Source organism: Hypanus sabinus, chromosome 6, assembly GCF_030144855.1.
Source record: "Hypanus sabinus isolate sHypSab1 chromosome 6, sHypSab1.hap1, whole genome shotgun sequence".
Classification (NCBI taxonomy): Eukaryota; Metazoa; Chordata; class Chondrichthyes; order Myliobatiformes; family Dasyatidae; genus Hypanus; species Hypanus sabinus.
The window spans coordinates 153945321-153959324 of record NC_082711.1 but is presented as its reverse complement, the minus strand read 5'-3'; the positions used below and the strand labels follow the sequence as shown (position 1 = coordinate 153959324).

At 40.7% G+C, this 14004-nt stretch overlaps 1 protein-coding gene across 5 annotated transcripts in view; it reads left to right on the top strand.

Annotated features, from left to right (window-relative positions):
- The window catches only part of LOC132395973 (rab effector Noc2-like), a 234463-nt gene that overhangs the window by 136712 nt on the left and 83747 nt on the right, over positions 1–14004 (top strand). For 4 of the 5 annotated variants that reach the window (XM_059973219.1, XM_059973217.1, XM_059973218.1 and 1 more), the window contains one exon: positions 814–900. The exons of the other annotated variant lie outside the window; for it this stretch is intronic. In XM_059973219.1, coding sequence (XP_059829202.1) covers positions 814–900 — 87 coding nt within the window. The remainder of the gene's footprint in view (positions 1–813; positions 901–14004) is intronic. 5 annotated transcript variants of the gene reach the window in all.

Genomic DNA, 14004 nt, shown 5'->3' with positions numbered 1-14004 from the left:
TGGAGATTAAAATTGCTGAGGGTTGCAATGAAGCAGGAAAGGGGGGGAGTATATTTGGTGCAAAAATCATGCAGGACTTGGAGATGGTAGTAGATTTTAGAATTGTTCCCACAGGACTGAAGTAAGTTAGGGTGCTGGAAGGAAGAGAAAATACCAAAGAGGTCAAAGGAGAGACTAGGGGCAATATGTTTGGTAACGGTAACCACACTGTTAACACAAAGATTTAAACAGGGAAGACGATCCCCCGTCACCATTGCCAATTCCTATTTTCCTCTCCTTCTCTCACCTTATCTCCTTATCTGCGCATCACCTCCCTTTGGTACTCCTCTCCCTTTTCTTTCTTCCATGGTCTTCTGTCCTCTCCTACCAGATCCCCCCTTATTCAGCCCTGTATCTCTTTCACCAATCAACTTCCCAGCTCTTTACTTCACCCCTCCCCTCCCAGTTTCACCTTTCACCTTGTGTTTCTTCCTCCCCTCCCCCCACCTTCTAACTCTGACTCCTCATCTTTTTTTCTCCAGTCCTGATGAATTGTCTCAGCCTGAAACGTCAATTGTTTTCTTTTCCATAGATGCTGCTTGCCCTGCTGAATTCCTCCATCATTTTAAGTGCTTTGCTAGGGGATATCAGCAATAAGTTACTGCCCAATCTGAATTGTTACATTTTTAATAGAGTCAATACTGGAAAGGATTTCAACATCATGGCACTAAATGCAATTGAAATTTCTTTGTGCATAAAGTAACTCTCGGGCTAACTATGGTTAGTTCTTCATTAACTTGATTACTGAGATACTCATTTTTTTCCTCTTTGCAGAAAGTCTGTATAAAGTGTGGAATTGAAACATTTGGGAGTCAACGAAAACCTGTTTGGCTTTGCAAAATATGCAGTGAGGGAAGAGAGGTAAGTTGCGGAAGTTGGGAAATGTTGTACAGTCTCGGTGTCTCCTTTTAAATGGAACTCTCGAGTATTTATGTACAAAAGTGGCACTGTAACCCATGTGTGCAAATTGCTTTCTAGTCAATGCTTAATATTCACTTCAGGGTGAATACATAAAATATCTATTAAATATTAAATTTTCCAAAGGAGAATTTTGTTGAAAGTCATTTAAGTATTTATTGTTTTCATGTACCAAAAACCACCATGATTAGAATTTTCTTTGCAACACTGGTTAAGTTCTCACCAGTTAATGTTAAAATGGTGGATAAGTTTAATCAGGGTATTAGTTCATTTTTAGTTATTCATCTGAAGTATTTTCACCAACATGCTTGTACACCCAGCTTATGGAAGCAATTCAATTTTGATCCTCATTAAGAATCAAATGCGAATAAAGAATCCCTTTTTATGTTTCACTTCTGTTTCCTTTCAGCTAGCTCCCAACAAGACCAATTGTTTAAAACCAGTCTTGGTAATCAATATTGAATTATTTGTGGCATTGTTAGATAAATGACAAAATTTATCATGATAAGTGTATACAGATATCCATTACTTTACAAAAGTTTTGTTTGCCAATTTAATTAATTTATTTAGTGATTATAGCATGGAATAGGTCCTTCTGGCCCTCTTCAAGCCACACCACCACAGCAACCCCCGACAAACCCAATTTACCCTATCCTAACCAAGGGGCAGTTTACAATGACCAATTACGTCTTTGCTTGTTATAGCTGGGGGTGGTAATGAGGATGAGCTCCCACTAAATGCTTCCAATGGCATGCGCCTCAATTAACCTCTGACAACCAAGTCCAGCTCCTGGCCATGTGTGGCTCAGCTTCTAAGCTCAGTGGAACTGATTCTATTGACAGGAGAAGGGGCAGCGGCAGGTTACTGGCACCTTAAAACCAGTCGCTTTGGGCAGATGGGGCTCATCAGCTGTGGTTGGCAGCACATCTAGGAGAATGCAAGCTCTGATCTCAAACCTCCACTGCCTTGTGGCTACATCTACTCATGGGGAAGGCTTCGGGAGTAAATTCGGAGGGAAAATTCCGGAGCTGGAGTCTCTAAGGCAGTCCTTCATTGAGTTCAACGCTGACTGGCAACTCCTGCGATGCTGCTAGTGTGAAGCTGAATCAGTCTCTGAAGTTTCCTTGGGTTCATCAGATGTGTGGAGAGGGGGAGCTTGCTATGTGGGCAACAGCTGCCTCTCCATATCGTACTGCCCAGACTCGTATATCTAGCCAATGCAATATCCATGGTCAACTCCAACTAACAGAGGCCTCACACATTACATATCTTTGGAATGTAAAAGGAAAGGTAACAGTATTAACAACAAGAAGCAATTGAATCTCAAGTGCAGCTCTGTCAATGAAGTTTTCCATTCTTTAGGTTAATAGTCTTGCTAAAATAAACTGTATTTTACACAAACCATTGACATAAGTGTCTATGGAAATAAACCACAACATATTAACACAATAGTCAATAGGAGGTAGACCTCATTTGGTTGCAATATAATGTTCCCCCAGAAGAAATTTGTGTTCTGTGAAGGGTAGAGATGTTGCAGTATAATGGACAGAATTGTGGAAAAAAAGAGTTTTAAGGGCGTGATATATTGCTGTCTTTGAGAGGCAGCATATTCAGGAACTGTAGCAGCAGAATATTTTCAATTGGAGCTCAACCGAATCATCAAGGAAGGTGAGTACTCCCCCAGACAAGTGGTTAACGTGGATGAAGTTGGAAACTGATGTCATCATGGGCATTTTCACGGTTAGGGATGTGAAAAATGCTGCAAGCTTAAAGGCTGCCAAAAACAGCATCTATTTTTCTTCTTGGAGGTGACTACTCAGACTCTGAAGGGATATTTAGTGGTCAATCTTTCAAGGGTGTGGCAATTCAACAGAAACTCCTGGACAAACAGCTGTACTTACAAGGTTATATAGTTTCTGTCAGCCTTTATTGATGAAAATTATGTGAGGAATAACCTGAAAAACATAGCCTTGCCTGTCACCACAGGACAACTGGTTACCACTGAGGAGATAACATGTTAAGGGTGAAGGGGGAAAGTTTAAAGGGAACTTTGGGGGGGGGGCTTCTTCACACAGAGAGTGGTGGGAGTGTGGAAAGAGCTGCCAGATGAAGTAGTAAATGCAGGCTCACTTTTAGCATCTAAGAAAAACTTGGACAGGTACATGGATGAGAGGTATATGGAGGGATATGGTCCAGGTGCAGGTCAGTGGGACTAGGCAGAAAAATGGTTCAGCACAGCTAAGAAGGGCTATAAGGCCTGTTTCTGTGCTGTAATGTTCTGTGGTTCTATGTCAATGTTACTAAATTATTACAGTCAATGGATTGGACCAATATTTTCAAGGTTTGCCATTTACAACGTGCAATGAAGTCTGTCATTTCAGAGTGATATGGTAATGACAAATCCATCATCCACAAAATTCTGAGAAGTCACGACATCTAGTTGGCCTCACACAACAATAAATACATTCTCCCTGTGACTGCATGGTTTTCCTCTAGGTACTCAAGTTTTTTCCCACAGTCCACAGTAGGTTAATTGGGTCATTGTAAATTGTCCTGTGATTGTGCTTGGGTTAAATATAGGTGGTTTGCTGGATGCCATGGCTCACTGGGCCGAAATGGTCTGTTCTGCACTGTATCTGTAAATAAATAAGTAATTTGTACATGGAGGAATTTGTAGGTTAACAGATCTGAGAAATCTCCAAGCTGGCAAATCAGAATGTCATGTGAAAAGCCCACAAATGAAAATTTGCTGCAGCTTGAGCTTCAGAGATCTTTGCAAGACCAAGATTCTTTCAAGATTGCTCAACCATACTGAGAAAAGTGCACCACAACGAGGCTATCTGGGCCATGCTACCATTTCAGGAAATTGAAGGCTGTCTCCAAAGGACTGATTTCTAATCCAGAGCACAGAATTAGAAGTGGCTGCATGATGGAAAATGTCAAGCTTTGACATAAGAAGCTTTACCAAATAAAGTAAGTCGTCATGATGTACATCAATGTCTTCCTTAAGCCTCAATTACCAATCACCCATGAACAGTCACAGGTAGAACCCTCATCTTCAAGGTTAAAGCACCACCAAGTTTTGATTCAGCTATTTCACCATTACCTGAACATCTGCCCTATCACAACCTTGATATTCAAAATGATTATGTCTTATAGGCAGGAGCAGATCTCTATTCGAGCCTGCCACACCTTTCAACAAGATGATAGCAATATAAGCCTTGCATTCCCACCTACTCTGGTAATCTTTTATCTCTTTGTTAACCAAGAAACTGCCTCATAGAAGATTCCACTGGACTTTAGGAGGAGTTCCAAAGAGTGCAAAACTAGGGGGCATAGATTTAGGGTGAGAGGAGAAAAATTTATAAGAGACCTGAGGGTGGTAAGTATTTGGAATGAGTGGCAGGAGGAGGAGTTGTGAGGCAGATAGAATTGTATCATTTAAGAAACAATTGGATATGTACATGCAGGGGGGACGGCTTCAAGAGCAGGAAATTAGAGCGAACTGAGAGGGCACCATGATTGGCATGGATTTGTTGGACCGAAGGGCCTGACTCTGTGGTGTATTTATTTCAGGCAACTCTCAGTCTGGCAAAAAAAAGCATCATGTCTTACTTAATTGCTCAGAACCTTAAATTTGTGGCAGTGACCTCTATTTTAAGATTTTCCAGTAAGATAATGAATCCCTAAGCCCTCCATTTAAAATTTGCATTTGTGGATTTTTGCTTGTGAAATGGTAAAATTAGTTTTTTCATGCTTGGACACAGAGCGAAAATGTATTTATTTAGAGACACAACACAGAACAGGCCATTCCAGCCCAATAAGCCACACTGCCTAGCAACCCACCTACCTATTTAACCCTAGCCCAATCACAGGCCAATTTACAATGACCAATTAACCTACTAACCGGTACGTCTTTGAACTGTGGGAGGAAACCAGAGCACTTAGAGGAAACCAACATAGTCATGAGAAGGACTTACAAGCTCCTTACAGACAGCGTAGGAACTGAAATCTGTACTCCTTCACCCAAGCTGTAATAACGGCGTGCTAACTGCTAAGTTACCATGGCAAAAATAACAGAGAAAAGTGGAAATTCTGGAAATCTAAAATAAAAATAGAAAAAGTTGGAAATGTTCAGGTCAGGTTGCATCCGTTCTTTTTCCACAAGTGCAACCTGACCTGCTGAATATTTCTAGCATTTTCTGTTTTTATCTTGTATGCTGCCTCAATTTCAAATTTCCTTCCATCTTTCTAGCTAATTGAAATGTATTTTTTGTCTTGTACCTGTTAGATGGCATCCTTGTGTGACCTTGTGTTTCACAACTGCAAAGTCTACCAAATGAGACGTCACTTACATTCCTCGCCACATCAGGGGTGCTTTCATTCGCTGCCTGCTTGAACCATTGTCTGTTGTATGCACAGATGCCACCTCATGCTGCAATAAAAGCCTGAGCTTTAAAAGCTTTTCTTATCAGCAGTATTAAGGAGAGAACACTACTGGGAAAAATTAAATTAAACCCTTTTTGCATTCTAGCTTTGGATAACTTTTATGAAAAAGGATATAATCATCGATATTCTTGATTGAACTCATGGTTTAAACACAGTACAAATATATTACACTTCGTATTGAAAACACAGTTGTATATTCTTTGTATTGAGCTCCAGCTGTGTTTATAAATTAGTAAAGTCACATAGAGCCAGATTTTTATTGAAAGTATTACACAGTTTGCATGATGCATGGTGACGCTAATGTACAACTAGGATAGAAACTTGTGCTGAGGAAGAATTACTCCGTGAATTGTGAATTGCCACTTTGCTGGGAGATCAGCTCTGCTCAGTTATTAGCTTTGTGAAAATGCGCCGTCCTATGAATTTCATGAACCTGCAGGACCTGCATGTTAATTGCCATTCCATTCATTTCAATTTAAATCTAGCAATCAACAGCACGGTAGAAGCAGAAAGTGCTGGAAATATTCATCAGTGCAGACAGCCTCTGTGGAGACAGAATTAGAGTTAATGTTTTGGAGAGATTATCTTTCATCATGTCTAATGAAAGATTGAGGATCCCTACCATCCATCCCACAACCTCTTTGACCCACTACCACCAGAAAGGAGATATAGGAGCATCTGGACTAGACCTGCCAGACTAGATTACAACTTCTTCCCTCAGGCTGTGAGATCTCGTCATCAGGAGAGTGAGCTGTTTACTGTTTACCTATGATGCGCACTACGTGCATTTTGAATTATATTTTAACTTATTTATGATAATACTTTGTTTTCTGTGTGTATGATATGTTTTGTGGATGCACTGTAGTCTGGAGGAAAATTGGTTCATTTGGTTATATATATGACAATGAACTTGAAATGTCAATGTTTCAATTTTTATTTTATGCACAATAGTGAATGTGGTACTACAGTTGAATTTGGATTTATTGAAGCTTCACAAGTTTAAGCTCTCTTCTCATTGGTAGTCCTTTGTAATTGAGAATGACTTTCTTTCACTTCAGTTCTAAGAGTCCAAGGGTGGCCAAATTGCCCTCTTTGGATCCACAGTTGTAAACGCATGTGGTTCTTGTCAGGGTAGCTGGATGGGTTGTTGGGACTCTGCACAATCTTTATATATTCTGTAGCTGAGGATCGAGTTGCACAGTGTGTAATCGGGATCTCTTTTTATGGTCACAGGCCAGGCTATGAGGTTGGGAGGATGTAACATTTTCCCAAGGAGACTTTGCGAATACCTTTGCACTGTTTCTTTCTCTTCCAAAGAAATATCTTGCAGGAACAAAACTTGGAATAGTGTGCTTGTTTTGGTAGACTGATACAAAGCTGCAGATGATGTGGCTCATCCTGGAGTTAAGTGAGCATCATCAGTAAAGATGCTGATTAACAAACAGTGTCTTAACATGGAAGTTAAAACTTTTGAAGGTAGTTTTGGTGGTAAGTCAAGAGCTACAGAAAATTCAGCCAGAGACCATTGAAATGATAGCACAATAACCATCCCTAGTTGAGGCTTTGCAAGCATTAGGGAAGTTGAAATAGACCATGCTACACAACCTAAGTAAGTACAGCTGCCTGTTATGTTGGCAATAGAAACAGACCAACACCAATGGGGAAGCACTGCCTAACATAACACAAGTTGGACTGGAAAATGTTTTCTGAAATAAAACTTAGATGTCGTATCTTGACACATTGTTGGAACTTTCTGAAAGGAGGTGGAGGCAAAAACAGTCACCTAATTAAGAAAAACACTTCTTGGCTGTGCATTTAGAGAACCCTGATCTAGAAGTCTTCATACCAATTATTCGAAAATGGGATTTGCCTGGGGAGCTCATCTCATTTCTCGTCAGAACATTTTCAATGGGCCAAATAGTATCTGTTGATTACCATGAGAAAAGAAAAAAGAAAGTTTTAATAATTTGCAAGAAGTCTTAGGAAAATAACATGATAAGGTGAAGCAAATGTCCATTTTTGAAAAAAGAAATAATCTAGCTTGATGGTAGCTGGTGGCTTACCATTTGTAAAGGAAATGTAGGAATTTCCCATTTGTAGGAAACCTCTTCTATATAAGAAGTTCAATGTTGCTAAGATCAACAAATTCAAAGGCTCTATAAACGCAAGGCTCAGTATTGACTGTCATGGCTCAGTATTGACTGACATGGCTCAGTATTGACTGACATGGCTCAGTATTGACTGACATGGCTCAGTATTGACTGACATGGCTCAGTATTGACTGACATGGCTCAGTATTGACTGTCATGGCTCAGTATTGACTGACATGGCTCAGTATTGACTGTCATGGCTCAGTATTGACCGTCATGGCTCAGTATTGACTGTCATGGCTCAGTACTGACCGTCATGGCTCAGTACTGACCGACATGGCTCAGTATTGACCGTCATGGCTCAGAACTGACCGACTTGGCTCAGTATTGACCGTCATGGCTCAGTATTGACCGACTTGGCTCAGTATTGATTGTCATGGCTCAGTATTGACCGACATGGCTCAGTATTGACCGTCATGGCTCAGTATTGACCGTCATGGCACAGTATTGACCGTCATGGCTCAGTATTGACCGACATGGCTCAGTATTGACCGACATGGCTCAGTATTGACTGTCATGGCTCAGTATTGATTGTCATGGCTCAGTATTGACTGTCATGGCTCAGTATTGACCGTCATGGCTCAGTATTGACCGACATGGCTCAGTATTGACCGACATGGCTCAGTATTGACCGTCATGGCTCAGTATTGATTGTCATGGCTCAGTATTGACCGACATGGCTCAGTATTGACTGTCATGGCTCAGTATTGACTGACATGGCTCAGTATTGACTGTCATGGCTCAGTATTGACCGTCATGGCTCAGTATTGACTGTCATGGCTCAGTATTGACCGTCATGGCACAGTATTGACCGACATGGCTCAGTATTGACCGTCATGGATCAGTATTGACCGTCATGGCTCAGTATTGACCGACATGGCTCAGTATTGATTGTCATTGCTCAGTATTGGCTGTCTTGGCTGTCATGGCTCAGTATTGACTGTCATGGCTCAGTATTGACTGACATGGCTCAGTATTGATTGTCATGGCTCAGTATTGGCTGTCTTGGCTGTCATGGCTCAGTATTGATTGTCATGGCTCAGTATTGGCTGTCTTGGCTGTCATGGCTCAGTATTGACTGTCATGGCTCAGTATTGACTGTCATGGCTCAGTATTGACCGACATGGCTCAGTATTGACCGTCATGGCTCAGTATTGATTGTCATGGCTCAGTATTGATTGTCATGGCTCAGTATGGACCGACATGGCTCAGTATTGACCGACATGGCTCAGTATTGACTGACATGGCTCAGTATTGACCGACTTGGCTCAGTATTGACCGTCATGGCTCAGTATTGACCGTCATGGCTCAGTATTGATTGTCATGGCTCAGTATTGATTGTCATGGCTCAGTATTGACTGTCATGGCTCAGTATTGATTGTCATGGCTCAGTATTGGCTGTCTTGGCTGTCATGGCTCAGTATTGATTGTCATGGCTCAGTATTGGCTGTCTTGGCTGTCATGGCTCAGTATTGACTGTCATGGCTCAGTATTGACCGACATGGCTCAGTATTGACCGTCATGGCTCAGTATTGATTGTCATGGCTCAGTATGGACCGACATGGCTCAGTATTGACCGACATGGCTCAGTATTGACTGACATGGCTCAGTATTGACCGACTTGGCTCAGTATTGACCGTCATGGCTCAGTATTGACCGTCATGGCTCAGTATTGACCGTCATGGCACAGTATTGACCGACATGGCTCAGTATTGACCGTCATGGATCAGTATTGACCGTCATGGCTCAGTATTGACCGACATGGCTCAGTATTGATTGTCATTGCTCAGTATTGGCTGTCTTGGCTGTCATGGCTCAGTATTGACTGTCATGGCTCAGTATTGACTGACATGGCTCAGTATTGATTGTCATGGCTCAGTATTGGCTGTCTTGGCTGTCATGGCTCAGTATTGATTGTCATGGCTCAGTATTGGCTGTCTTGGCTGTCATGGCTCAGTATTGACTGTCATGGCTCAGTATTGACCGACATGGCTCAGTATTGACCGTCATGGCTCAGTATTGATTGTCATGGCTCAGTATGGACCGACATGGCTCAGTATTGACCGACATGGCTCAGTATTGACTGACATGGCTCAGTATTGACCGACTTGGCTCAGTATTGACCGTCATGGCTCAGTATTGACCGTCATGGCTCAGTATTGATTGTCATGGCTCAGTATTGATTGTCATGGCTCAGTATTGACTGTCATGGCTCAGTATTGATTGTCATGGCTCAGTATTGGCTGTCATGACACCCAGAGGATTTGAAGTTGGCATCAAGTTATAGTGTAGATGCAGCAAAAAGTCACACAAATACTGATGGTCAGAGAAGGCCTGAGGCAGTGCACATTTCAAGAACAAAATACTTAGGATAATGCTTTAAGTCAAGCAATTCTATTGACTTTTGATTTTTCCAGGTAGATCCTTTGTGTTGTTAATCAAAGTTAGGTTCCGCATAAGCATCACCCAAATATGGTAGCATCTACGGTGTGGGTAGGCAATCCTTCTGTCACAGTATGACTACCCTGCAGCTGAAGTGAAAATGTAATCCACGCGTTAAATACAATTGATGAAGATTTGTTTGTAACCACAGACAGGATCTAGAAAGACCCAGTACGGAAGCAAATCTGGACATAACATTGAGAGGTGGACAGGATTTGACAAGTGGACTGATGAGAAATGGAGGCCATTCAGCAATCATTGCAATGAGTTGCGATAAGCAGGGGGAATCCAGTTTGTTACTGAGTGATAATACCCACTACATTGAGAGAAAATCTTTTAACCTAACTTCCTACCGAGTAAAGAGAAACAGCTACTATGTAAGCAATTGCAAGAAAATATAAAAGTGGATTCAATGGACAGTAAAACAAGCCATTGTATTGCTAATCAGAAAGAACAGGTTCAAGTAAGTACGAAGAGGAAAAATCTTACAAGCTGGTTGCTAGATTGTGTTTGTTGTTATGAATAAATGAGTGTAATAAAATTTAATTATACTTGATTGTTGGAAAAGAAGTAACTCAATGATAAGCAATGTAACATATCAATATGAATGAACGTACTGTTTCGTTCACCTTGTTCTGATTGTCCCGCTCTAATCTCTGTCTTTGGGCTGTTGAGCTGCTCAAAGGGTGTCCAGTGGAAGCTGAAGGAACAGCATCTTAGCTGCTAGTCAGACGTGTTTCAGTCGTTCAATTTCAGATTTCAGATAATGAGCCTGTCTGGTTGGCATCAAAACAGGCTGAAAACCTGTAAACCTGCAGTTTTTTTCTTTCCCTTGTGTACACTCTCTTTCACAGATCACCTTCACCATACAATCAATCTCAGCTGGTTCTGTATATCAGCATATGTCAGCTTCTCTTGGTGTCAACCATGCACAGGCACTCTCTTTATTCTTTTTATTCCCCCTCAATATGTGCACTGAAAGTATGTTTGATACCTAACGTTCCATAATTCTAAAGATCAGTTTGCACTTGCACTCCAATGTAGACAACAAGCAATCTTCGAGCAGCAGAAGGTCTGACCCATTATACTTCTAGTCTCAATATCGTGGTTACTGTGTGCAGACTAAGTAAGCAATTGAATTACATGGTTAAAATACATCTTATTGTCTCCATGGTGAAGATAGAAGTGCATATTACAAGATGTTTTCAGCCGTTAGCTGAGGAATGGAATATAAGAACAGGGACTTAGAACTGTAAACAGCACCAGAGACAAAGAAAGACTGCAGATGCTGAGATCTGGAGCAATGAAGAACCTACAGGAGAAACTCAGTGGTCAGGTAGCAGCATCTTTGGGGCAGGGGGGTGGAATTGGTCATGTTACAGTTTGAAATCCCGATGCAGTGTTTAGACCTGAAATGTCAACAGTTCCAGATATTGCTTGACCTTCTGAGTTGCTAGTCAGACTACAGCTTGAGAATTTCATGCACTCTGGTCACCATTTGGATGGAATTGCACTGGAGAGGATCCCACTAGATTTATGAAGATTTTCAAAGTGCACATATGTCACTATACACAAGCCTGAGATTCATTTTCTTGCGGGCATACTCAATAAATCCATAACAGAATAATAACCATAATAAAATTAATGAAAGGCCTCACCAACTTGGGTGTTTAACCAGTGTGCAAAAGGCAACATATTGTGCAAGTACAAAAAGAGAGAAATAATAATAATAATAATAATAATAATAATAATAAATAAGCAATAAATATCAAGAACATGAGATGATGAGTGCTTGAAAGTGAGTTGTAGATTGTGGGAACATTTCAATGATGGGGCAAGTGAAGTTAGTGAAGTTATCCCCTTTGGCTCAAGTGCCTAATGGTTGAGCCTAATAACTGTTCCTGAACCTGGTGGTGTGAGTCCTGAGGTTCCTGGAATTCTTCCAGGTGGCAGCAGTGAGAAGAGAGCATGCTCCTGGGTGGTGGGCGTTCCTGAAGATGGATGCTGCTTTCCTGTGACAACGTTTGGTGTAGATGTGCTTAATGGTAAGGTGGGCTTCGCCAGTGATGAATTGTATCCTATCTACTTCTTTCTGTAGGAATTTCTGTTCAAGGGCATTAGTGCCTTCATACTAGACTGTGTTGCAGCCAGTCAATATGCTCCCCACTGCACACTTTACGCTGGTTGTAAAGTTTTACTTGTGAGGGAAGACTGAATAAGCTCTTATTGCTTTCTTTGGGACTGAGGAGGCTAAAAGGAGACTTAAAATAGGTGTGTTAAATAAATAAGGGGCCTAGACTGAAAGAAATAGGTAGGAAATATTTCCCTTTGTGGAGCTGAACAGATTTAAGGTATTTGGTAGAAGGATTCCAAAAAGAATGGTGTCAGAAGTGGAAGTAACTTTCTGAAAAGGTGGTGGAGGCAAAAACAGTCAGCACATTTAAAAACTCTTTGACTGTGTATTTGAAGAACCCTGATCCTACAGGTCCTCAGACTGATTCCCAGAAAATGGTATTTGTCTGGGCAGCTAAGTTTTCTCCAGAACATTTTCAATGGACCAGATGGTATGTTTCTGAATTGTGTATTTTCTGATTCTGTGATTAATCACTGCAATGAATCACAGCTGTAGTGATCCATAAGCTTGGCATTTCCACCCTGTGCTTGGAATACCAGGTTCATTTTGATTGCAAATTGAATATCGTTGTGATATGTTCATCCGTCTCTTCAAACATATTTTCAAACAATCCTGTGATAAATGAGAAATTGATTTACAATTCTGCAAAGTATTCTGTGTAAGTTTGGAAGCCTTTACCAAAGAACCTATTCTGTTACTTTAAAAAAAGCTTTAAAAATTAATCTTTGATGTTCTAAAAAAAATAAGCTTTTTTGCAGTGCAACCTAAACAACCTTATGCAAGTGCAACCTAAACAGAGTAACTTGCAGGGCTATTTCAGGGTGGTTTAGAATTACCTCATTATAATGCCCAATGAGATAAGAAGAGATTGGTCAACCAGATTTTTATAACTTTGTGGCAGCTAAGTTGCGTCATGAATGATACCAGATCCGTATTCCAATTTTATTTAATTATTTGAATTTAAATTTCTTGACTGTCACAGTAGAATGTGAATTTGTGTCTCTGGATCAATAGACTAAGATTAAATTAACTGCTTTGCTACTGCTTTTCTAGAGCAGGTTGAAATGTAATTGATTTGATTTAGCGGATAATTTAATTTAATTTAATTTTATTGTAATATGTATGCACGGGTTTTCAAAATTCAACTTGAGTAAAATTAGATGGCAGTTCTAAAAAAAAGTATTATCCGATCAGAAGCTCCTGTTTTGATAGAATGAGTCAGTCCTGTTGATGATATTGTTCAGTAACAGTAGATAGTCATTGAGTCATAGAAAAGTACAGCACAGAAACAGGGCTGTTTGGCCTATCTAGTTCATGGTAAACCATTTAAACTGCCTACTCCCATCGCACCCGAACCATAGCTATCCATACCCCTACCATCCACACACCTATCTGAACTTCTGTGAAGCATTGAAATTGAGCTTGCATGCGCCACTTGTGCTGGCAACTCGTTCCACATTCTCACTACCCTCTGAGTGAAGAAGTTTCCCCTCATGTTCCCTTTAAACTTTTCACATTTCACTCTTAACCCATGATCTCCAGTTGTAGTCCCACTCAGTCTCAGTGGAAAACATCTGTTTGCATTTATCCTATCTATACACTTCATAATTTTGTTAACCACTATCAAATCTCCTCTCAGCCTTCTACATTCCAAGGAATAAAGTCCTAACCTGTTCAATCTTCCCTTACATCTCAGGTCCTCCAGACCTGGCAAAATCCTTGTAATTTTTCTCTGTATTCTTTTCAACCTTATTTATATCTTTCCTGTAGGTAGGTGGCCAAAACTGCACATAGTACTCCAAATTAGGCCTCACCAACATCTTATACTTCAACATAACATCCCATCTATTATACTCAATACTTTGATTTATG